Below are 26,767 nucleotides of genomic sequence, written 5' to 3' on the forward strand. Positions count from 1 at the left end.
AAGATGGATGTTTTCTCAAATTTTAAAATGTATCTGCTTGCACAACTGTGGCTTTTGGGGTCTGTCATGGTCCGAGCTCATCAAGCATCTGCATCTCTTGTGTGTTCAGGTTTATTGCTGTTGTGGAAACAGAAACCCAAACTGAGTTCTCTGTTGTCCCCAGACTTAACTAATTGCCAAACAAACAAACCATGAATCATATAAACGGCCATGTCTTGTTAAAACAACCATGCCAGTGTTTGTGCATATTTTTACTATAAATGCTTCAGTCACTTTGTAACAGTGTAAAGGATGCTGTTGTGTTTTGAACTTACAGTCACATTTATGACTGCTTTTGTTCTGCAAACAACTTCTTTTTCCTGGCAGAAGTTTTTTTTTTTTCCCCAACCATTTCTTTATGGATGTTAGCCAGATATATTTTAACAGCTCAGTTACTTTTATATGTAAATTAAGAATCAGTTTTTACATGTTTTCTTAGAGTAGGTTCACATTATTACTATTATTATTATAATAAATTATATATATATAAAATAACCACAATGTAAAGGATAAAAAGGATAGGCAGAGCAACAATATATAAAGAACAAAGTAAAATGTACAGAATGACAATAAACTACCAAAATAAAACCAGTAAAGAAAAGACCTCATAATTTAAAGTTTATAAGGAGTGTCTTTTTCTCCACGTATGTTATGCAGTCTAATTTGTAAGCATCCAATACGTTTTGTGGGCTTTAAAATTCAGAACTTTATCCAACTTTTTGATATTTAATCAATTCAGGGTTCCTCATAAAAGTTTATTCATATTTACTGTATATATTTAATGTACGTGGCAGTCCTGTCTGCCTAAATAAATGCTAACAGTGGCTGACCAAGAAGTCCTGCCTCTGTGTGATGAAGTGGGGCAAAACACAACTTTTCCTCACAAGCTTCTACATCCGGAACTTTTGTTGTTAGACAATAGTTCCCCGTCGGACATGTTATATCATAGTACGCGCCACTATCTGGTAGCAGAACATAAACAGAATTCTTGTTCAACATGGCAGAGGTAAGCTGACAATGATTTTGAAGCTTGTTTTTCGCCCGTCAGCCGCGTTGAACATTTATTCGTGATGTCTGAGGTTGCGGTGTTTTCTGGGAGGACGTCTGGTGGAGACACAGACGGAAAGTTGACCAGCGCTAGCCGGCTAGTTCACTGCTAGGTTGCTAACTTACCTGGTGATGTTTACTACTAGTGGCGTCAGCTTCATCGATGCTAACAAGCTACATTTTTTTAACAACTCGTATATACAGGAATGTCAGCCAAGTGTTTTTGTAAAGTGTGTAGCCGAGCTGCGTACATCAACAAACGTTAGCTCGGTGCTAAATGCTGAATTGTCAGGCATCATACTGGCTCCGGGGCAGGGAGGATTCAGTCTGTGTACGTGTTTAAACTGCCTCCTGACAGAATAAACACGCTGGCGACAGTGATGACACTTGGCCACAGTAGTCGTGTGCTGTCGTGATGTTCTGATAGCAAACACAAGTTCACATCAGTGCAAGGAGGCCAGACTAAACCAGTGTGTGGATCCAGTTCAGGGCACACAGAGTTCTTCTAACACAACAGATGGTGGTCTGAATATTTGTTTTACAAGGCTCGTGCTGAAAGGATTAGATAATTGATGGCAGACATTTAAATAAATCTACATACCCATGTGCAGTCCAGACCATGGATAATTGCACAATTTTGGTTTATAAAAAAAAACAAAAAGATCCTGAAAGCTGCCATTCATATTTATGTAGGTGGAGTTGTCTGTCTGCCAGCATTAGGGATGATTGATTTAAGGGAAAAATCTAACTGCAGCTTTTCAGACAAATTTGATTTGCGACACATTTAAAAAAAAAAAAATCAGAGTTCAGTTAAATATTTACTGTTACGTAGATTTAAAAATGTGATGGAGCGTTACCACATCAGGCACCATGAAAGCATTATGTGTCACAGATTAAAACGCATCGATCATAACTAAATGATCTAAAATTCTTCCAACATGTATTTATTTGATTTTTTTTTTATTTTGAAATAGAACATACACAATTGAGCATGGAAAAAAACATAGTGACTATGTTATAATATAGCAATAATAATAAAAAGTAGATGTGCTCCCTTTCTCAGCTTGCTCAGCAGACGGCATTTTTCTGCATCAGGAATGTCATGTTTCCTCAGGTTTCATGTGTAAAGTGGTACTAAGATACTAATTAGACTCATAGCACAGGTCTTTTGGATGAGCAGAAAATCATTTGCATTTGTTAAAGGAACCTGCTTGTCATTGATGAAGACTTCATGTGCAGAACCTCAGAGGACTCAGTACGAGATGCAAACCCCTGGTAAGCCTCAACAACAGGAAGGCCAGGCAGCAGTTCACAAACACATCCAAAAGTAAATTTAGAGTTCTGGGACAGAGTTTTGTTGACTAATGAAACAAAAATCAGCATCTATCAACATGATAGAAAGAAGAAACTGGTAGAAAAAAAGGAGCAGTTCTTTAGCCAAGACGCCACCTCATCTGTCCAACATGATAGTGTTTCTTTTGTGGCCTGGTCATGTATGACTGCCAGTGGAACTGGCACACTTGCATGGAACTGATTATTTCACTTTCAACAGGATGAATGCAGAGATATGCAGGAGCTAAACTCATTAGATGACATTTCATCATTCAGTAAAACAACAGTCCTACACATCTAGCCATATGAGAAAATAAGTACATCCCATGGAAATTGTTGAATCTTTAAGCATATTTGAACGAGCAAACGTTTGATCCTCTTTGAAACAGTGCTTATTAATGAACATGATATATTCAAAGAAGCGACACATGACAAACTTTTAGAAAACGTGCAGTGGATGTCTGTGAGTCTAGCAAGGGATTTAAAAAGATTTCCAAATGGTTGAAATAAATCATTCTACAAGTGGCATCAATTTCAAATGAATGCTGTTTTGTCCAGGCCTGACTATCCAGGCTATGAGCAGACTGTTTGATGCAAAAAGAAGTCTCCATAAGCCCAAATGTTTCATCACAGGATCTGAAAGTAACTCACAACTGCTCATGTCAATCTGTCAGTCAGAAAGAGATTAGACAAATTTGTCTCACATGGAAGGCGCTCCAAGAAAAATCCTTTGCTGAACATACAGACAAAGAGCAGACGTTTTGGATTCATGTGCTCCGGACAGATAAATCAAAGATTGAGTTGTTTGGCAACGGGAACAGTACACATGCTTGGCGCAGACCAATGACAGTTTCTCAGGAGAAGAAGCTTAAACCAACTGTGAAGCATCATGGTCGAATTGTTATGGTTTGGGTTTCCTTTGCTGCTTTAAGGACTTGGCTGCTTGAAGCTATTGATTCAACTGTGACTGCTGCATCATATCAAAGAGTCACTGAAGATAGCGTGAGTCTAGCTGCAATAAAGAGAAAGTTGAAGCAGAAGTGAACTTTTCAACAGAAGGAATTTTTAATGGATGACTAGTAAAAAATTCCAGCAAGCCGGTGTCAGAAAAAGATGGACAATCATGCAAAACACTTGCCAGAAGTCGTTTTTGCTAAAAGAGGCAATTGTAACCTCTAAGGCCAAGGCTGTATGTCCTTTTTCCATCGAGGAATATTACATTCATTGATATCCTTATTGAATGCATTGAGAAATGTATTTTCTCTGTTGTGACATTTAACTTTTAAAGTGGATCACATTTTTGCTTGTGCTACTATGTCAGAAAAGCCAGCAGTCTCATGAGATGTTGCCCGTTCTTTCAAATGGCTGTGCAACTAAATCCATCAGGAGCTTTGTAGCGAGGTGAAGTTTTCTTGACTGACTGAGTCTGGTGATGGAAGATACAAACAGTCTGTTGATGTGCATGGCTCTAAAGCATCGTTTATACCTGTCTAATTCTTTTTAAATCCCTACCCCTCTTGGTGTTCTGTGTTATAAGGGCCAAGTTAAGCCACAACATTCAGTCTCTGTAAATGTAAGCAAACATCTTGTACTTGATAAATTACATTAAAAACAACAGTATTCCAGTGATCAAAATTCAGGGTCTTGATGCTGATCATGGTGGTTCATTATCATAGCTTACTGATAAAATTAATAAAGCCAAACCCTTGTTAATAAAACTTGCTTCACCTGTGCTTTTTCCTATTATGACAAGTCGGAACACCAGAAGGTCTAAACTAGGACCTTTAAACTGAAGTTAAGGTTCATCTGTGCCAAATATGATAAGATAAGCAACAAGCAGTAAAGTTATGCAGCTATATGATGAAATCAAATGAAATGTGCTGTGTGTTCACTGATGCAAACAGACTGCAGAATTGTATAACATCAGTGTGTGGTGTGGCCCTGTATCAATTGTATTGCCCTGTTTCCACAGACTCACAGCTTGCAAGACATGAGGCAGCAGGCAGCCATCGCCGCCAAAGTCTTCATTCAGAGAGATTATACCAACGGCACCGTGTGCCAGTTCCAAACCAAGTTTCCCTCTGAGCTGGAGACCAGGGTAGGGCACTCATCTTTATTGTGTTATTCAGAAGGATTTCACATTGTTAAATGGTGACTTTATACTCACATGACCTTTGTCTTGCTTGTGGATAAGTTGACACTAGCGTTAAGGACTGGTACACCGAAATGGTCAAAATTAAAACATCAATTTCAGTCAAGCCTCAGGACAGTTCATTATTTTCATCCAATATTCTCTGTCATAACATTACATCATAAGTTATAGTGTGATCAGCCACAACATTAAAACTACTTATCAGTGAAGTGAATAACGTTGATTGTGTTGTTCCAGTCTGTCAGCAGGTAAGATCTATTAGGCAGCAGGTGATCAGTCAGAGCGCTCACTGATGTGGTCCGATCCCACAGAAGAGCTAGTGTACCACAAATTACTGAAAACCTTTACTGATGGCTGTGATAAAAAAAAAAAAAAAGTGTCATATCACATGGTGCATCACAGCTTGTTTGAGACTACATAGCCCCCACAATGCTAATGCTGATTTCTGTACAACTCCAAAAGCATCTCCAATGGACATGTGAGCATCAGAACTTCACCATGGAGTAACAGAAGAAGGTGGCCTCGTCTGATTAATCATCATTTCTTTTATATCGTGTGAATGACTGGTTGGGTGTTTGTTGTTTGCCTGGGGAAAAGATGGCTGCAGGATGCAGTATGGGAAGAAAGCTTTGACACATCACACCTCCCTTCATGGCAGCGCTATTCCCCAATAGCAGTGGTCTTTTTTAAAAGGCTCCCTGGCCCTCTAGAAACATTGTTCAGGAATGGTTTGAGGAACATGAAAAAGAGTTCAAGGTGTTGAGTTAGCCTCCAGATTACCCAAATCTCAATCTCATTGAGAATGAGTAGGATGTGCTGGGAAAAGAAGCCCAATTCATGGAGACCCAACCTCACAACTTCAAGGACCAAAAGGATCTGCTGCTAATGGCTTGGTGCCTGATACTACAGGATGATACTGATGAGACCAGACTTCAATGAGACAGTGCTGGTTCTGCAGCACAAGGGAGACCGACAAAATATTAGGCAGGTGGTTTTGTTGTTGAGGATGATCAGTGTATGTGTGACTTCAGATCAGTCCTCTTCCTGAACCGGCAGAAAGTCTTTTAACCACCTACAAAATGCATCAGAATGAAATGGACATAGGTGAGACATCTCATTTTCTTTTAGAGTGTAAAGCACAGGAGCACCAATAAGAGTCATTCTAATAGAATGAAACATGGTCATCTTTGTTTTTCAGAGAGTTGGAGGGATTAGGTCCAACCAAAGAGGTGGTAAATATTGTTCCTAGGAGCCATGTCATTGCTTGTCCACTGTGAAATGCATTTTATTCTTTTATGTTTTAGGATAGTTCCAATTAACATATATAGGCCTTTATTTTAAAGTATAGCACTAAATAGGAACATTAAAGTTAAAGAACTCTTTTGTAAAACCTTGGCTACCATTCCATATATGCACTTCTCTTGTTTTTGGACAAAATATGGCGCCACTCATATACATTACTGGAGACCGCTGTGAATGAGGGACACACTCAAACCCAGGAGCAAGCGGAAACCTCTGCGCCATCCACTGAGATCAGTTTACACACTGTCCACTCTGTAGCATTTATTTAGAAGAGAAATACTGCCGTGGTTGCTAAACAAAATAGAAAATTAATGAATCATATCATTTAATGTTTTGCAAAAGCTCAAACAATGTAGAACTGTTGCGTTTGTCTTACCACATGATCTGTATTGGGCTACATACAGCTGAGGTTTTGGCTCAGAAAACACACAGCTGAAATCGGTGTGAACATGGAACCAAGGGTGAATGATGCTATCAGCAGCTCCTTTACAGGAAGCCCGCTGGCCTTTGTCCTAATGTGAACCACGGTGGAAGTGGGCTAAGAGCAGGCATCGATTATGATGTGGAGGAGGAAGAGCAGGTCGCTGAGTCGGAACCAGCTCCCTGCCACATTAAAGGCTCTACCAGCCCAACAGTTCAGAGTTCGCAGGACAGAGAGCTGCAGTTTTGAAATGCTCTCACCACATGAAAAGACCAGCTTCACAACGCTTAAACCACTTACTTGTGGTTTATTGGCACTTCCCTCTGGATTGGGTGGTCTCACATGTTTTTCCGGCAGGGTTCAGTTCACACACAAACACACACACACATACACACACATAGGTACTGAACAGCTGGACAAATGAATGTTTTTTTCCTCTGGGAGGTAAAAACTTAAGTCCCCTATCATAAAAAGTCTTTCCCACATATATTTTTTAATGATTTGCTGTAATCCCTGTTTATGAAATATGCAGTATAATGCCAAACCTCTTAGTGGTTTTCATTTTTTAGGACATTTATGTCAGTGTGACGATGTTTGCAGAATGTATTAAAAAAATTTGGCCTCTTGTACTTTGAGCCAACATTTTTCCCTCCAGTGTCTGATTTGGACATGCTGTTGGCCTTGTTTTGCAGAGGTTTGCATGTCGAACATCCTACTCTTGCAGATAATTATCTTAGGCTGTGGGATTTATTATTTTTGGTAGCCCTTTTCTGTTTAAATGCTTTTGGACAATTGTGCCAAAAACCTGGGAGAGCGCTTAGAGTTCTAAATGCATTTGGAAGCTTGCTCGCCAAACTATTCACGAGGGATTCATTAATTGCCTGTTTTCTCTGACCTGTGTCTAATCTTTATTTCCTAAGTTCACATTATATTTAGTGACAGCTACAATTAAGAGATGTCCTCTTCCTCAGCTAAATTTGTAAACCATGTTCAGCCTCGCACTTTCCATCTAACATTTTGAAAAATGCTAATATAGCTGCGTTAGACGTAATGGAAAGATGCTCAGGCAGAGAAATGTGGTTTGAATCACAGCCTCTGAATTGGAAAATTAGAAAGGGGAACAAAGGCTCAGGATGGTGAGTACCAAACACGCCTAAGACCACTGATGTGTTGGAGCTTGTTGTTGCATTCCTCGGGCACAAGGGAGCAGAACATTGGAGGGTTTTCAGAGGCTCAGGAGGCCCTTAGCTGGCTCCTCGTCTGGACCGATTGGAGGCTCCGTCTTTTCCCGTCAGTATCACAGACAGATCATCTAACCGTTTTGGACAACAGCATGGGACTAATGTCGACACCCTTGTCAAAACGGCCTCTGAATCCAACTGTCCTCCACCCTCATTCAGTCTTCTTTGAGGCAAGCCTGCATTTGATAAATTATCTTACTCAAAGTGTGTCTGTGCCATCGAAGAAGGAGAAACCATCAGGAATCCTTCCTGGACTGTCACTGTGTGTGTCCTGCTTTCACTGCGTTTGTCCTGTCAGGTATTAAGTGGAAACATTCGCAGAGTGCATGGCCAAGGCATCCTAATAATTTCAGGAGGTGTTTCCAAATGCGGGAAGGAGGCCCAGCATTCCCTTGATGTATGACCAGTCCAAGAAAATTCAGCCCCTCATTTATCTAGAGATGGAAAGAACAGGAGAAAACGATCCGGTGCTAAGAGGGCAATGTTTCCACTCGAATATCCTGGACTCACACACTGCCATCCAAATATACACTTGGCTCTGTGCCTTGATTTTAACCCTTTGATCTTCCTTTTATGTTTTCATGTATTTCAGATTGACAAACAGCAGTTTGAGGAGACAGTGCGGACGCTGAACAACCTGTATGCTGAGGCAGAGAAGCTGGGAAGCCAGTCATATATCGAAGGCTGTTTGGCCTGCCTCACAGCTTACACTGTTTTCCTGTGTATGGAGACTCACTATGAGAAGGTGGGTTATGTATCGTGTATCATGATGAATAGGTCTGAGTATGGAACATTAGCAGTTGTTTGGTAAAATACACAGTAAGATTGTAGAAATAATTTTTCAAGCTGATATTAGTAATAGTAGGAATCAAAATTCCACGGGTTTAAGCCACATTTACTACATTTCATCCTTCATGTTTTTGGTTAGTTTAAATTGAATAAATCTGTGGTCGATTTTCTCCATTTTTTGGACGAAAACACTTAACATATCAGTAATGACAATAAAGTATTTGGCAGAAACATTGAAACCAAGTATGAGCAGTTTATTCAAAAAAGTTGCTCATCCAAAAGAGTTTAAAAAGACTGCTGGTACGTGTGCAATAAAGCTTGTTTCCAAAAAAATTACAAGACATTAGTCCATGGGACATTAATCCCCCAGTTTCATGACAAATTCCTTTTAACCTTTCACCAATAATCCAACCACACCAATGTTGCGCTGACTAGATTTTAAAATGCAGTTTCCATGACAAGGTGACCTTCACTCATGTTGAACACAGGTAACTCTACTCCTCTTGGGCATGTGCAGAGGACACACAGAAAACCAGCAAGGAAGAAACAGAATACCATCTTTAATTCCGTGGCAGCTTTATGCTATTTTGGAGGCACTGTTTATTGCAAGCAGATTTCACCAGTTTCAGCTTGTTTCACAGAACAACCACAGAAGATTATCTGAGAAAAGGCAGTTTGGATTTATACAGATTCGTTGTGGATGGACAATGAACCCAAGCTGCTTTTAAGAGTTACCAACAAATGGTGTAATAATGCATGTACTCGTCTCAAATTGTTTGGTACGGTATGTTTTGTTCAGTATGAAACATCTGTTTGGTTGTTGCTGTGATCCAAAATATGACTATCAGGGGTCTATTTATGTCCATGGGAATTTCAGAGTGCAAGGTTTTGGCAGTGCACCAGCTGTTGTCAATCATCTGCAACATGCTAGTAGGGTTCGCCATTAACCTTCTGAACCCTGAAACCCACCAGCAGGTTTACAAACCATGTTTTCTTCAACAAAAAAAAAAAAACTGCCAGAACTACAGCCTTTATCAGAGCCAGGAACTGTAAAAACAGAAAGAATCATCAGACTTTCAAATTACTGATTGTGTTGAACTAATCATGTTTGACATGTAGTTCTATTGCTGTAGTTCTAAGTCTAAATTTGTGATGTTTCTTGAAAAACACACAGAGAAAGTACAACTATGGGAACACAAAATGAGCTATCTAAAATGAAACATGAGCTATAAAATAAATGCAGCATGGTTAGAAACTGTTCAAAGAGGAGACAATCGTCAGCAAGTCGCTAGAAAATCCATTCAGCACGGTGAAATGTCTTCCTGGAGTTGATATGCCGAGCAGCATGAAAAACAGCTAGTTTGTAAGGTGTAGAAATGAAATTGCAGACTTTTTCAGAATTTTAACTTCTGTTGTTTTTTCTATGATTTACATAATTGTAACTTAGTTCCACTGTAACTAATATATTGCACTGAAAAATTAGCCTACAGCCTGAGTAAAAATGTGACAGAAGCAAAAAGCACCAATAAGCCTTTAAGAGTTAAAGCAGTTATTTCCTGTGACTCCAAAACCGAGGTACATACCAAACTATGTGTTTACTGTTACAACCCTATCATCGACATCAACAATACTTTGTTTCTGTTGTCATTGTAATTCTTCCTCTTCTTTTTTTCTGGGCTCAGTTTCAGAAAACTGAAAAGCCCTGCTACAACCACCATCTGTTCTTTCAATGACATGGTCGTGTTTCTGCATAGCTCAGTTTTGACTACACGCAGTACAACGTCAAGCTGGTGTTCTTCCTCCATTTCGGGGAGAGGGCGATATGTCTGACTTTATTTTGTCTCATTAGATGAAGGATGTATTGACAAATGTGGCTCACTTAGTGTGGACGTTGACAGGTAAAGTGAATGACGTTCTTTTTACAATGTCAACTGACAAAACAGTCAGTAAACAGTTGGTTCTTGAAGTTGATGTGTTGGAAAAAGGAAAAATGGGCAGCGTCAGGATCTGAGTGACTTTGACAAGGTCCAAAGTGTGATAGTTAGACGACAGCACATGTAAGGTGGGATGTTCCCAGTATGTAGTGGTTAGAAATTACTGAAAGGTCCAAGGAAGAACAACCAGTGAACTATCAACAGGGTCCTGGGTGTCCGAGGATCATTGATGTGTAGGTTTAGCAACGGCTGGTCCACAGAAGAGCTACTATAGCATAAATTGTTAAAAACTTTAATGCTGGCTGTCAGAACACACGATCTCAGCTCGCTGTAATGGAGCTGCATCACTACAGATTAGAGTGCTCATGCTGAACCATTGTCCACCACCAGAGTGGCTACTGTCGCCAAATGAGCGCCAGAACTGGACCATGGTAAAGTGAAGGTTGGAGGCCTGGTTTGTTGAATTATGTTCTTGACTGGTGAATTTGTTGGCACTGGTTTGTGGAGTGATGAGCCCTGAGCAATAGGGCCAAAAGTGGAATTTCAGTTTAGTAAAGCTTGAGGACAGTTAATAGATTTCATACATTTTTTCCACATCAAAATGCAACAATACATAAAGAAATATACAATGTTACCAGCAGGTGGACCAATGACTGCTGTGAGTTACAGGTATCCTCACATCTGCCTTACTGAAAACCTTACAGGGGCCTTTCCCAACATTACAACTCATAAACCCATCAATCAGACACAAGACTATACATATATTCACAATACTAGATACAGTTTGCACAAGCACACTGATAGCAGCATATATCAATAGAATACATGTGAGCAATTTCTAACAGACCTAATACCGCTTTAGAACAAGAATCTCTGATAATAAGTCAACCAACAGACTGGATTTTCACAATAAACACAATGTCTCCAGTTAATTTAAATGATTCATTTAAGTGTCTCATTTACAGGAAGAAATTGCTGAACAGTTTTCCAAATGTATCCTGGCTGGATGTGCAAATCATTTTTCTGATTATTGTCAAATTGTTAAAAAAAAAAATAAAACGACAAATAATATATATATTTTTTAAACACAGTTAAATAATTCTGGTTAGACTGTGAGGCCAACAAGGCCTCTGTCCGAAGGCTGCTACACACTCAGTCTTTCAACAGCAGTGTGAGTCCAAAAATCTGCTCTGCTGTTGCTGTACTTCGTCATGTCGTGTCATTTTCATCACCTGCTCACTTCTCCAAGCTCCTGAGACGGCAGGGTGTGGCGGCTATAGGCTCCAGCCCTGTTGGCGCTGCGCTACCTCTGGGAAGATAACCCAGACATGAACTCAGCTGATTGTTTGAATTTATAAAGTCTTCTGTCGTCAATAGGAATATATTCGCATTTTATAGGTTTTGGAAGTAATTAAATCATCTTTAAAATATCATTCTTCATAATGTTTGTTGCCAGAATAAACAATTAGTAGCACCAAGTATTACAAAAAATAGCAGAGCTGCCTGCAAAAAAAAAATGTAATTGTTGAATAATCTGCTACTTATTTTTTGGATTAATCGTTTGGTCCAGAAATGAGAAAAAAAAAAAACAAAACGCTACCTATTACAGTTTTCTAAAGCCCAATGTTAAGGTAGTAATCAAAAACTGTATTACTATCATATTGGAACCACAACTCCTATCATATAGGCATAGGTGCTTAAACATATCAAATGATTCCCAGTCCTAGTAATGAACATTATAATTAATGTTTTAGATGGTTTCCATTGACTGCTGCAGTCAGACATGAATGACACAGTGAATAGGCAGTACTGTAGGAGTCTATGTTATTTTGCTGCTGTGTGAAACCTTTCAGCTTGGCTGTAAATCAAAAAGGTTTATGACCTTTATGAGAGCTTGCAAATAAATATGATTCACATATATGTAAAATCCACTTTGGTTCGGTTTATACGGAATGAAATGAAACCGTATATCAGTGGAATCTTCTGAATTTGTTTTTCAGTGGACAGGATTGAACAGGAATAAACAACATTTGGCTTGCTGTGGATTTTATGAGCACTCATTAAGTTGTGCAATTTGAATGTACTGAAGTTACCAAAGTGAAATCTGTTATTCAGCTGTTCAGCTCAAGAATGTGGTGGGTTGGCTAGTTGGAGCCTCTGTTTGCATATTTAGTCAGACAGATTTGCCAGTTTGATTCCAGGTTGAAACAGTGCCTACAAAAGGAAGGCAAGAGCACACAACATGTAACGGTACCTTGTTTCTACACAAGATCTCAACTAACGCTGGCCATTGTTTACAAGTTCCTGGTAGTCCAGCTGAAAAACTTCTAGAATTCCAGTACTGTAACCAGAACACTTTATCAAGACCTTATTTTGAGGAATATTTGAGGGGTTTTTTTCCTCCCCCAAAATATTTTTTTATTTAACAAAAGAAGCTCTAACATGTTGAATGTGAGCAACCTTAAGGTACCAGTATTCTTCAAACATCTTCAAAAGTGTTTGCGGGATCGATCACCAGATAAAGTCTGTAGAACAACCACTCCAGCTTTTTTCTGACAGCAGAACTTGTTTTTTAAATGTTATTTTTTTGGGCCTTTTAGCCTTTATTGTAGAGGATAGTGGAGAGAGAGACAGGAAACATGAAGAAGGACATGGCCGCTGCATCGGGGACTTTCACCCCCTGCTTGGGTCGCCCGCTCAACCTGTTGAGCTACGGGGGCAACCTGACAGCAAACCTGTCTGAAACTGTCAGTTGGGAAAGCGTCAGGTGATACAACAATTGTTGAAAGTACATTGATGCTAAACTTCTTTTAATCTCCCTTTAATTCTGTTGGTCAAACCACCTCTTTGATCACTTTATCAGTAGAAATGAATCACCACCACCATAAAAACCTTATTAAGATGGTCTAAAATGTGCACACCACTTTATCATATACTTAGTGTTGCCTTTCAGAACACTGGCTTTTTTTTTTACACTTCATATGATGCACATGAAAACTTCTACCTAAATAAAATACATCATAATAAATGGTCTGCACTTCTATATCGCTTTTCTGTCTTAGTGGTACTCAGAATTCTTTTCCTTTATTTCACATCCTTCCATTCACACACATATTTACACACCAGTGGCGGCAGAGTTGCCATACAAGGTGCTTACTTGCCATCGGGAACAATTTGGGGTTTAGTTTCTTGTCCAAGGTACACTTTGACATGTGGAGGGGCAAAGGATTAATCTGCCAACCTTGTGATCAGAGGACAGTCCACTCTATTACCTGGCCCACAGCTGCCCAGAGGGTTATAGAATTTGCAACATGATGACTTTGGTTTGAAGTCTCTTCAGAGATATGTTCAGTTATTCTGCACCAACTTAGTGTACTTACTTGATAATATTCCATACTTGGAGCCTGTAGGCATCTTTTAGATCAAATATGTCTCAAAGCACTAACAAAACTAAGATGATGCTAACATGCTAATACTAAGCAAGTATAGACCCTATTCACACCAGGTAATTAAAGTATGATCTCTGTCTGAATCTGTTATGTGGATATTTGATAATCAATCCATGGGTCTCTGCAGTTACACCTGGCATTAATGCTTCCTTGTTATCTAACTTATCTCACAATTTCATCTGGTTAATATATGCAGTTTTTAGGTGATGCTGGCTAACTTGTCAACATCCGTGGTTTGGTCAAGGAACACAGTCGTGTTGCTTTCTTTGCCAAGCTAACATTACTGCTACTACCTGTAGCATTTATCAGGCTTGCTCGATTAAGCAGGAAGAGGCAGAAATTTGTGGATTTATTTCTTAGGAATGCAGTGACACTGTGCCAATAGTATTTAAATCTGGCCAAGATCTGATCACAATATGGGACTCACTTCCACCAGATTTGGTCTGACTTGTTTAATGCTTGCTTGTTATCTGGATACAGATCTCAACGCTTATACCAGGTGTAATGGAGTATTAATGTTAATATGTTACCATTTTAGTTTAGCATGTTAGCATGTGCAACAGAGGCTGACAGGAACTATTGGACAAACTAGACAATTTACCTGATATGACAAATGAGTGTAAGAGGGACATGGATGTGGTTTCCAGATTTTATGGCAAGCCATCGAGTTGTTGTTGAGACATTTAAATCATAGCTATGAATGTTAACTTTACGGTGGTGCCATCCTTTTGGACCAGTCAATGAACCAACAGACTAGTCGTGATGTTCAGTTTGACCCATGTCAGGCCTAAGACATCAGCTGAAATGCTTTAAGAGATTTACACAAGAGATATGTTTTCCCTCTCTCTGTGACAAGTACAGCGATATCAATGAGAAGTGTATTTTAAAATGTGATTGCTGTTTGTTTTTTTAGATTTTAAAGAAGATTGCAAAGTACATTCAAGAGCAGAATGACAAGATCTACGCACCGCGAGGCCTCCTGCTCACCGACCCCATTGAGAGAGGCCTGCGAGTTGTATCCTACCCTTCTGTGTGAATGCAGACAGTGTATTTTAAGTATTTATCAAATTTAGGTCTCAGTTGAGCACACAGTAAATGTAATAAAGGAGCCTCAGACTTAGATTGCTAACAAACAAAGAAGAAACACAGTCAAGGCTGAAAGCCACAATGTTTTCACAATGAAAAACAATCTCGTTATGCAAGAATTAGGATGTTCGGGAAAGAGGAATGGTGTGCTGAATATTTTGGTCAACGTTAACTTGTTAAACATAGCCTGTGATCAGGAAATGTGAATGTGATCAGACCACAGCTTTAAGTAGAACAAGGAGCTTTCACAATGACCTAATAGATGTAGTGATTTACAGGCCTTCTGCCCCCAAACAACTGCTGGATGAAAATAGAAAGCAGCAGTTCGGGCAGCTTACAGGAAATCCAGCGCTATGTAGGGATACCCTGTAAAAACACCAGATAAAAGCTAGTATGTAATCCATAGCATCTGCATAAAATCAGCGGGTGCACCAACATCTTAGCTGTCCCGGCGTGCATGTGTGCGGGGTGACTCAACATCCCAATTAATTGTAACTGGGCGGCAATGAGAGATTAGGGATAACAAAATATGACTAAAATTGTTCACAGCTGAGCTTTGTTCCCGCTCTTGCCTGTGATTTTATAAGGCTGACGGTGATCTGGTTTATTTCTCCTGACACTGTCGAGCTGCTGTGCTGACTTTGGCGGGGAAGCACTGGAAGATTGACAGGAATGTCTCACCTGAATTGTGGTTTTATCATTCGAACCAAAGAAACATCATCATGTTTGTAATTGTCTGACGATTTGGCTGCTTCATTTGACCACCTGAACTCTGAAAATGTACCTTTTTGCCCAGGGCTGAGGGGATGAAGGGATTTTTGGAATCATGTGTTATGTTAAACAGAAACATGTTGCAGTTGGAATCACAGGGGTAGGGGAGTGCTGCGGTTACAGGACTCTTAACTTCCTGTGATTGTTGACCGTCTGTCATTTGCTGCAACCACAAATGCATCCATGAAAGAGCTCTGCTTTTTATAAAGTTGGAGGGACACAACACCGAGTGTGTGGGAGCTGCTGGTGTAAAAACAAAATTAAGTGGAAGTAGTATCAACCAGCAGGAGCTTGTGGTGACTTTAACAAGCTAGGCTAACTGGTGGACAATAGTTAAACCACTAACTAGCTTCTGCTTTTTAAGAGGGTACAACATCAACAGCAGGATGACTTCTTACAAATTTTGAATGCTGTAAAACTACAGACAGTTTCTTAAACGTTTATAACCATCTGTTGGGCTTACAGTGTTACCTATTGCTCGGTCCTGCCTGTGACTTAAGCGCTCCCATGTTCCTTTATTACTGCATACAGTACCCATGACAACGCTAATGAAAGCCAGACCCCTGCTTTCTATCACATCTGAGGATGGCAACATTAGAACTCCAGGCTAAGTAGCTTTTACTCCTTCTACTGCAAAGCGTGATGCACCCTCCCACATTCTGAATGTTGACAGACAAGTCACTTAAGGTGTGTAGCTGCACTATGGACTTATTGAAAACAGTGTAAAACAAATCAACCCAAATATACCCCACATCCAGTCTATTGCTACGACATGCAATGCCACTGCCACAGGAACCAACTGTGCAGAGGTTTGGAAGCAAGTTTTTTGTTTTTACGAACAACAGTTTTATGCTGAAAATATGAAAAATGTGCACAATAGCTGCAGTATCGTTGTGTTTTGTTTTTTATTGTTTACATAACAAGTGAGACGAATTCAAGTCTAATTTATCGTGAAATTAATGTGAAAGCAGCCCAGTTTGTCTCAGCTGCTTTCCCTTGACTTAATGCTATCAAGATCGAGGTCACCATCTTTGAAGACAGAAGCCTGACAAGATAAAAGCCAACATGGTGAGTCTCTGAACAAACAGTGGGAATATAATAAGGACATAAACTGTTTTTACAGATTTAATGCTCGGCTGTCAGCTGTGTACAGTAAAACAAACATTTTAAAAGTGTACAGATACATGTTTCCAATGATGTAACTCAAAGGGTTGGAGTCAAAGAGCAGTAATAAAACTGTGTTCCTCTTTATGTGCCCCACTGTCCATCGCTGTCATCCAGAATGCCTCCTCCACATTCAAAGCAAAATCCCACATCAAAGTTTAAAGCTTTTTCATCTGTGAGTAATATCAGTTAACTGCTTTACCACCAGGAGGCCTATTTCAAAAGCATTTAAAGGATCATTCTGCTTACTTTATGACTTCACATTATGTAGTGCTTTGTCATATATTTACTGAGGGATTTATGCGCACAGAGATCACTGTCCAGGTCACACGCACAAGACAAACCGAGCAGCTGAACCTAACGGAGATGAAGTGTTTTTAGCACATTAGCCACTCTCTCTTTAGTTACATGTCTTTTTAGTGGCTGTAATCAAACAATTATCACATTTCACCTAAAACGGCCCATTTCCTTGTTTACTTTGCTAGCCGCTGGGTTGCTGCCGCATGTCGTGTTGGTGGAAGTGGGAGAGATTTCATGGCTTCACTTTCAAAGTGTTTCTGATCCTACAGTGATGGACTCTTACCTCACTGAAAGTAAACTAAATAAAAATAGTTAGGAAGCAAACATTATAGCTGTAGTATCATACCAGGCTCACAGAAAGTAGTAGTATTATTTTTGTTATGTTATGTATGGCTGATGTAAATGGTTCCTCGTAGTCAGCAGTTTGTATTTACTGAATATTTGATCAGTGGTAAAGGCAGCTGAATATTTGAGCAGTTTAGGTCATATTCATTAAAGCCATATTACTAAGTCTCATTCATTTTGAGACACCTGTGGTTACCATGGTAACAGCACATGTATCTGCATTTGATTTACTGACTGAGGCTGAGAAAGACATAATTGGAGCATTATGCTGAAAGAGCACTGTGCTACTATTGCGTACATATTGTATACATTACTATTATATATATACATTATATTGTTTACATTGTTATGTATACATTACTTATATAAATACATTATATTGTTTACATACTATTATTTACATTATATTGTTGACATTATTATTATGAATACATTATATTGTTTACATTATACTGGTTGAACCGCTCAGCGGCTAAATGAACTTTCAATAGACACAGATTTGTCATATCCAGTGTACATTTGTTGTAATGTTTGGGCAAATTCATGCTTCCCAGGCTATATGTGAATTAAATTTCATCTTTACATATTTTTGTGTGCAGTTGAAACTTTGACTGCACAGACTGTCCACACTGGAAAACAAATTATGCTTAAAACAAATGTACAGTTCTTAGCTCTCCACTTTTTAGCATTTTGAACAGGAATGAAGAATTTCAAACTGAATTCACCTTTTTATATCCAAATCTGAGCCGGCTCACTGGACTTCTCTAAGAAGTCAGAAATGAATCAAGCATAACATTCAACCACAAAAACTAATTATTCTGTTCATTTTTGGGGGGTAAAACAGTAAATCTGAAATTCATGGATAACAATAATAATTATCTTTTAGCATTAAAAATATCGTTTTGATTAAAGAGGGCTGCAAGGTGGATCAGTGGTTAGCACCGTCGCCTCACAGCCAGAAGATCCCGGTTCGTGTCTCAGTTAGGATGCCTGGGATCTTTCTGCGTGGAGTTTGCATTTTCTCCCCGTGCAGTGTGGGTTCTCTCAGGGTTCTTCAGCTTCCTCCCACACAGTCCAAAAACATGTTGAGGTTAATTGGTGATTCTAAATTGTCTGTAGGTGTGACTGTGAGAGTGTTTGGTTGTCTGTCTCTAAGTGTAGCCCTGTGATAGACTGGTGACCTGTCCAGGGTGTCCCCTGCCTTCGCCCTGACTTGGCTGTGATAGACTCCAGCCCTCCATGAACCTAGTGAGGATCAAGCGGTGTATTGATGATGGATGGATGGATTTTGGTTAAAGAGCTTCTACATACTGCTGTATTAACCATTACAGGAACATAAAAAATGATTTTGGTTATTACCAATGCTGTTAGTTTAGGGCAACTTTGGCATAAACCTTACATTAGGTGGTGGTCTAATACATTTGTTAGGCACTGTATGTATGAGAAAATTCTCCATCATCCACACCTTTATAATTCATCATTAAAAAGGTTGTAGTTAAAGTAGCAACACAAGTTCTAAACTCTCTAGAAATCTTGTGCTCAACATACCCCAGGAATATTCACCGTCATGATGCTACAAGGTCGTAACCAGCAGCTGTATAATGTAAAGAGAGCACCATTACAGCAGCCAGCCTTTTAGAAACATACACAGGAGGGTTTTTTTTCTGTCTTCAATGTGAAGAGGAATGTGACTATTTGCACTGCAGACCAGTGCGTAGTTATTGTGGGATGAATAGAAGCACGTCCACATCCTCTGTTAACTTTCAAGGTCTGCATCAGTCTTGCTGAAAGCATGAACTGACCTTTAGAAACAGACCTGACATAGAATGCAGGGCTTCTCATTTGCCAGCAAAAACGTTTTCCTTCACCAGATTTTCTTTTTTTTTGTCATTTGATTTTATTTTGCTGGAAATTAAAGTTTTTCAAACCAAGTGAAGCAGCAAGTTACTGATAATATATGACTTAGAATAAGTGGATCCATCGTTGACAGCAGAATATTTCAAAGAAATTTTGTGGTCCAACAAACAAAATATTTTCTTCCTCAATTTCCTTTTTGTGAAAATTAGCTTCATTAAGCACATTTCTCCACAATTATCATTCCACTGCACTTATTCCCTATCCAACACACTTTATTTTCTTCAAACCCTAAAACCGTTTGAGACAGCACAGTATGATCGTCAACCACAGATGGCTTTTATATCTTCCACACTGGCAGGCGCCTAAGAACACATGTCATCCCATAAATTGCTTCATTCTCTGTTACAGTAAATCCCTTCATTTTCTCCTGTGGACAGAATAGAATAAGACAGGGAAGCTCATTTTGGATGTGCTGAGCCCAAATCATACTGAAAAGTACTTTAAAGAGGCTGGACGGGACCCAGTCTGCCCCTGTAGCTTAGACACCAACATCAGGCAGTGCGAGACATGACCTGTAAGTACTCCACCAGGGGAATGTTGTGTTTGGCAGTGTTTTTGAGGCCATAGACCCCTGTGGATGTTTAAACCATTGCCCTATTACTGTATAGACGCATACAGGGATTAATCTTCTCATTTGAAATTCCTGCCGAGTGCCACGATACATATACATGTCCTGCTGAGGAATGTAAGCCCAGGACTTTTATAAGTAGCTGTTGATAGAAGATCGTGTTGGAGCTTTGCCACAGACAGAGTAAACCACAGCAGACTTAAGAACACATACAGCACATCCATCCTTTCCAGTTTTTAAGCCTCTTTATTCCGCCAAGATCTCTTCTCCTCTGTCTCCTCTAGGCTTAAACTGATACATCTGTATATAGGACCCACATCAGCCTTATACTGTTTCCAGACACTGAGATCCGTTACAGTGAGCCTCCTCTTCTATCAGTTCATCTTCACGGGTGACAATCTGCTGTGAAACCGTCTCTACTATAAGATTATCTGTCATTTTGTAGTGTGCTTTTTTTTTTAAGCAGCTGTCACCAATATCTTTCCAGGGAACAATGGATCACATGGCTGACAAGAATAGTCAGGATACCGAAATTCTGCGAATACCTGCCTACATGTATCAGTAATATTAGGAGTGCACTGATACCGATACCGCAGGAAAACCTAAAACATCAGGAAAAATGAATCATTGATGAAGTGTTGTTGATCTGCAGCTTGTAGTAGCATGAGTTAACAATACCAGTGTAAATGCTGCTTTGTGTGTTTTCCACATTGGTAACTTAGCGAAAAAGATAAAACCAAACCAAATGGTCACTATTACCCCTAATTACCCCATCAGACTCCTGTAATGGAAGAACATTTGTTTTTCACAATCTAAATTGCTCTTGTTTGACTTATATTTGAGGGCACAATGTTAGTGTGTTATCTGTCATATTCACTAATCTGCCGCTTTTTGAGTCCTTTCAACAAGACAACATGTCTGTGAGCTAAATACTTTGCTAAGTTGCTTGTGTCAGCTCCCTTGCGTACATAAAACGTCTTTCACAGAAGGGTTTTGTGGTGCCGCTCTGATGTTTAGACTGCAGCCAAAATTATTTTTTTCATCCAATGTGTGAACGATTGGAAACTTGCAGTAGTTCTGTATCATGCTTACAAGAGTACTTCAAAGAGTTCTCAACCTCACAAGGAAAAGTCACTGTTCTTGTGTTATTTTTCAACATTGGCTCCTTTAACATTAACGCACTTGGTCCACCGATGTTCGAGCTTTGCTATCCCTTAGAGGAAGAAGGTCCCATCTTGAGCCTTCCAGAACAGTAGTGAAAGCTTTCACTACTGTTGAGAAAACATTGCATATTTCCTCCTCTTGACACACCTGATAAAAGACCAGTGGCAGGAGAGAGTTGGCGCAAACGTCTTCAACGTTTTTCTTGGTGAGTTGAGTGTTAGCATCGTATAAAGCCATCAGCTTCTTTAGCTGCTTCACTGCCTCAAACGTAGTCTCCAACATTAACCTGCACGTCAGAGCGACGACCTGATCATCATTCTGAAAATGTCGACTGCACAAGTGGGATTCAGTTTGGAAAACAGAAGTCAGACGGTGAAGGTTGGGTCAGTAAGGTTCATGAAGCAACAGTTCAAAGACACATTTAGCTGCTGTGGACAGATGTACTGTCCTGGAGCAACGGCAGCCAGCTCCAAGCTCTCCTTTCCTTTTTTCTATGATTGCTTTAATCATTTGAGTTTTTGTGCCCTAAAATGGGAGTTACCCCCCTAGTTCCCCAGTGAGGCTGAGAACTTGTGGAAGTACCCTTGTATAAGAAAGAAGCAGTTGGCCTGACCACGATACCTGCAGAGAGGAGAAGCACAGTGCTGCACACACACTCCTGCTGTCCTGCTGTTGCACATTGATGCGATTCACAGGAACTGAAACTTCTGTTAACTGCGGCCGTTCTTTAAGTACTGGTACTGAAAAAATAGGGAAGCCTTTTGTTTTTAATGTCAGAGGATTGCAGTACTTGTCTGGTATCGGTATACTGTGCAACACTATGACTGAGAAATAAAATGCAACACTAAAAATCCTCTTTATTTTAAATTTTACATACACACAATGCTTTTGTTCTATATTCTATCATTTGGCAAAGACTTTAAACCCTAAAAATACAATTCTAGGATAAGCACCTTTTAAATAATTAACAGTTGTAAAGTTGCTTGAGCAATGTTAAAAAAAAACCCAAAAGTTTACTTGTTATTGGCCTCTGGCTGCTCCAGAACACATAAAGCCTTTCTTTCCCATCCCCTCTCCATCCCCGCTGTGGCTGGAGGCCCAGCAGATTTAAAGCAGGATTGTAGCTGCTGGGCTCCTCCCAGGTGAAGCTCTGAACAGGGTGATGGATCAGCCTCTAGCGGGATGACTGCGCTGTAGAAAAACCAAACTTGGACCGCGCAGCTCCTCACCGCTGAGCATCCATTCAGAGGCAGATGGCGCCAAGTCGGTGTCCTGGCATCTCGTCCAAAAGACATTCTGCTCCTGATAAGGCGCCGTTTGGCTCCATGTACAAACTTGCTGCGTAGCCACAGCACGCCAGCAAACCTGTAAATGAGACTGCACACATGAGAATATTTAGTGTCAGCGGGAAACGTTGGACAAGCTAAAAGCAAAAATGGTATTTCTCATTAGTTTATTGTTCTTTTCATTGCCTGAAATGTGTTTTTTATCACCTGCAAGATTGTGTTTTACAGGCCAAACTAAACGATAATTTCAGTGAACTGTCACTTTTTGAATTGTTGTTTTTACACTTGATTGTAAATCATCCTGGGAATGTTTGCACTTTGTTTAAACTACGTTACATTTATAAATGCGACATGAACGGACTCCACCTGCTTTTGATAGCAGTCCTTCAGTGAACAAACCGCTTGCCTGAAATGCGGCGTTTTGCAGCGAGTGGTGATGTGTGATAGACACGGTTTACTTAAATATTTGTGTAAGCCAACACCAGCTCACTGAGTTCAGTGTTTGTTGTGAGCCAGCGAGCAGATGGATGATTAAACTAAATCCAACAACCATCACTGTCAGTCAGGTCAGAGGCAGTTTATGTTGCATGTGAGGAAAAAATGCACCGAATAAAGATTCTATGAAATAAAATCAAGAGAGAGTTGAACCTTATCTTAGTTTTTTGACTCAAGATGGTTAATAATTTGAATACACTGTAGTTTCATGTCCAATTTGTGAATAATTAACATGTAATTATTAAAAATAGCTTACTAGTGTCTTTTAAAGTGTGAAATGAAAGCAGGTGAAATGTCAGTTGATGTGTTAGCATCGTTATCTGAGAAACCACAGAGAAAGTCCTCAGAATTCTCTCTGACAAACGATTTTATTCTCAAAACACTGCTGAAGTAATTGAATTGACTCAATCACTGTCACCATTATTAAACCCAACTCTCAGCCCTATTTAGCTTCAGTCAAGGGGCAGGTGATGGCAAGACGATACAAGAGCTGTGACATTAATTTTAAAAAGTCATTATTATGCAAAGAGATAACCTGACAATAGATGGATAAAAGATCCTGTGATTTAAAATGAGGCTTTTATTTATTTCGTATCAAACACTTCAGAGCTCCATGTACAGTGTACAGGGTTCTATCTGGTTGCTGCTAATGTTTACATGTGCACCTCAGTGGAACGTTCTCAGTATTGTTGTGAAAGTGTATTTAATCCTCTGTCACTGACTGATCTTGCTGTTTTCTGCAGCTGCTGTGTGACTGAGCCGAGCTGCGCCGGAGCCCTCCTCCCCGAGGACTGCCCACACCTGCATCCTTAAACACTGCGACTCTACAATCTATCTCTTTCTACCAACTACCATGTGCATGTCCCGTTCAGAGCATCCTGTGTCGGCAAGTTAGACATTTCGTCCGTGACACCTGAACAAATACTGTTTTAGCATTATTTGCGGCTTTTCTGTCAGCAACTTTTTATTTAGTTGGAGGAAAGGAAATGATGCCTTGGAAAGGCTAACTCAGAATTTATCGACATTCCTCGAGCCATGTTATTTTGGACTACAAAAGTACTTTTTGAATTGTAGTATTTGTGAAATTATAACTTTTATAAATTCCTTTCCCTTTTAGACGCTCCTTTTTGAATACTAAAGCCAACACACAGGGTAACTTATTTCTATGAAGGAACTCATCCACACTCCTGCTGTAGTGATTGTTTTGGCTGAACTGACAGTTTGCTCAGTTTCAGCCACGTAACCGAGAACTGTGGTTGTTAGTGAGGTTTGCTGCATGCGCTCTACCTTAGTTTGTTTGCTTTCGTCTTATTTTTGTATTTTTGTCCTTCGTACATTCTCACCTTCTCTGCCTGTCTGCTCGTGACCTTTGATTTTCAGCTCCAAACATTCCAGTCAAACAGTCACAGTTTAAATATTAATGTACATCTTTTATTTCTATGCATTGATTTAAGAGATGCTTTATTCTTTCTTTAAAACGACAACCAAAGCTTGTGCTTGCTCTGTATTAGGCATGTCATACTGTTAATGCAATTCAGTGAGTTAGTTCTTTTCTTTTTGAAAGTACGCTTAAGGTTTAGTGACTTACTGTTGATTTCAGACTCGTGTTTAGTAAAACGTCTATTTATATACTGTGAGATTGCCTTTGACTGAAGTATTAAAAGTGCTCTTGTTAGTTGTCAGTGCCTAAAATGGCTTTGAATGTTGCCTTTATTTAAGTGTAAAGGTCCGGTCACACCAGGCTTCGAAACGGGAAAACCTAACTTGAATTCATTCCAGTTGAATCACTGTGATCACAGGGGGGAAGTAAATCAGCACAAGTGTTTCACATTAGCTTTAACTTTAGTGATCTCTGAATTTACACCGTTGACCAATAACAAGCTTTCTTTCTAGTGCTGACCTTTGAGGGGGAGAGAGTCCTATCACCACAATGGTTTTAGCTATTGTAGCTAATTACAACGGATTAGTCACCTGAAGGATTCGACCTTTGTGTCCTTCGTTATTGGCACCATCAACACTAGTCGGTTAAACTGATTATAATACTTCATTATGGTAAACTTTTGTGTCTAAGATGTTACACAGCATGTTTGGAAAGATTTTGTTGTAGAAAAGAAAAGATTGCAGGTAGTGTCACTATTAATAGCCATGTAACACTTGACTGGTGCGATGTGTAACCACAGGAACTCTGCAAACCAATACGACATTGTTAAACCGCTCTCAGAAAAGATAACGCAGCTCACCACAGCACTGTGCAAGATAGGCTTCCACTCTGCTGAAGGTTTTCAAGAGTTAATGTGATCTATTAAGGCTGGATACATGGTGCTGAGGTGGAAAATGATCTCATCCAGACTGGAGCACAACTCGTGTTTTCTTGCTTTAAGACTGATCTAAGTATGTCTAGTCAACAGGGAAACAAATCATTAGGAACATCCCTACCTGTGTCTTTTCTTAATCTCCTCTGAATAAAAAACTGCTCTACAGAGTAAGAAAGCTCTGCAGACGGTTCGGAGACAGCGGTTCAAGTGCCTCTTTTGAACACAAAAATGTTTGTTTATTCAGTAAATACCAGGACCTGAAGTCAGAGCCGCAGCGACGTCTTAGTTCAAATGGAAAAACAATTTAGAAAACACTACATACCATTTGTTTCACACATCTTGTCAGCGCAATATGTATAACTGGCAAACGGTAAAAAGACAACAGTGAACAGAAAACTGTAAAACTGCTTGCTGTTGTATAATCAGGAAGTGTACCGCTGACAAGGATGTGACTTCCAGCATTACTCGACTGCTGCCGAAATGTCGCTCATGTCTCTCAGTGAAGTCAAATGTTTGTTAGACATCTTAGTAACCAAAAGCATCCATGGTACTGGAACGTAGTAAAGCTCCTACCTGATGTCTAACACCCTACATTTTTACAGAAACCCTGATTATTGTCCTTGTACTGTGTTCTGGTGTGACCAGGCCTTGACCAGTAGGATCACGTCAGGTCTTGTTAACGTATTGCTAACAAACTACACTTCAAGATCATGATTCTTGACCAGGTGTAACTCAAACAGGAGAACCTCAGTGCGTATCGCTGGTAATGTGTGACTTCAACTGTCTCTGATGTTTGGTGAATGTGGTCCGACAGAAGCATCTAAAATAGCTCTATGTAACAGTAACGACCTTTGAACGGCGTAATCAACAAATCAGCTACTACCTTGATTTCTAGTTGTGTAAATAAAGTTTCGTTTAACCTTGATTGACATAGGTCCTTATTTATCTTGAGTTCAGCTGATTGAACTTTTCTACATTTTTTTTTCAGTTGAAATCCAAATGTGTTATTAATCTACAACTTGTATGCCAATAAACGAAACATGTACATATTTTATCTCTTGCTGCCTTCTTGTCTTATTTTGGTTCTTTCTTTACTCCATGGCCTAATTTCAGCATTGTTTTCCTGTTTTAGTTATTTGTAGAAGTGTCAGCAATAGGTTGCTTTGCCTGAAAATGAACTTTTGTTCGTCAATATGCCCGACACAAGAAGGCTGCATGTGTGAAGTTCATCATGGTTTGCACTGTCTGTGATAAAGAGCAGCTGATTTCTCAGAAGGGCGCAAGATGGCCTTTATCTCACCGTGACGTAGATGTGAATATGCTCAACCGACCAACAGCATGAAGATCAGCTGCCTAATATTGTGTGGCTCCCTCCTCTCGCCATCACATTAGTTCTGATCCATCAGGCCGTGGACTCGGAGCTGCCGGGACTGTCTCGTAGTGTCTGGCACTGGGGAGTGCAGGTTCAGGTTGAGGCCTCTGTGAATCTGGGTTCTTTCGGCGAGGTACTATTGGGATCTGTGGGGAGGTATGGAGGCTGAGCAGTTCTAGCAGTGTGGGATGGTGCAACGTGCTGCCAGGAGATGGCACTAGTGACAGGGAGGGCTGTTGCCATTGTGATGTGCTTGGTCTGCGGTTGGGTGGCACGAG

At 39.9% G+C, this 26,767-nt stretch overlaps 1 protein-coding gene across 2 annotated transcripts; it reads left to right on the top strand.

The window, feature by feature from the left end:
- Positions 1 to 959: 959 nt before the first annotated feature.
- On the top strand, positions 960 to 26,171 carry LOC103353803 (golgin subfamily A member 7). 2 transcript variants are annotated; one of them, XM_008276948.1, is made up of 6 exons: positions 960 to 1,045; positions 4,391 to 4,516; positions 8,127 to 8,279; positions 14,620 to 14,721; positions 16,579 to 16,631; positions 23,546 to 26,171. In XM_008276948.1, exons 1-5 carry the CDS (start codon positions 1,037 to 1,039, stop codon positions 16,618 to 16,620), a joined length of 432 nt encoding a protein of 143 aa, XP_008275170.1. In that variant the 5' UTR covers positions 960 to 1,036; the 3' UTR covers positions 16,621 to 16,631; positions 23,546 to 26,171. The 2 variants fall into 2 exon arrangements, with proteins under 2 accessions (XP_008275170.1, XP_008275171.1); XM_008276949.1 differs by lacking the exon at positions 23,546 to 26,171 and adding an exon at positions 16,845 to 17,014.
- Positions 26,172 to 26,767: the final 596 nt, after the last annotated feature.

Source organism: Stegastes partitus, unplaced genomic scaffold, assembly GCF_000690725.1.
Source record: "Stegastes partitus isolate 25-593 unplaced genomic scaffold, Stegastes_partitus-1.0.2 Scaffold84, whole genome shotgun sequence".
Taxonomy (NCBI): domain Eukaryota; kingdom Metazoa; phylum Chordata; class Actinopteri; family Pomacentridae; genus Stegastes; species Stegastes partitus.

What these genes read in the sequence shown, in the direction of transcription:
- LOC103353803 (XM_008276948.1), top strand. An exon ending in CCTCTGAGCTGGAGACCAGG is followed by an intron (nt 4,517 to 8,126) that starts GTAGGGCACTCA and finishes CATGTATTTCAG; the next exon opens with ATTGACAAACAGCAGTTTGA. An exon ending in TTGAGAGAGGCCTGCGAGTT is followed by an intron (nt 14,722 to 16,578) that starts GTATCCTACCCT and finishes AATGCTATCAAG; the next exon opens with ATCGAGGTCACCATCTTTGA.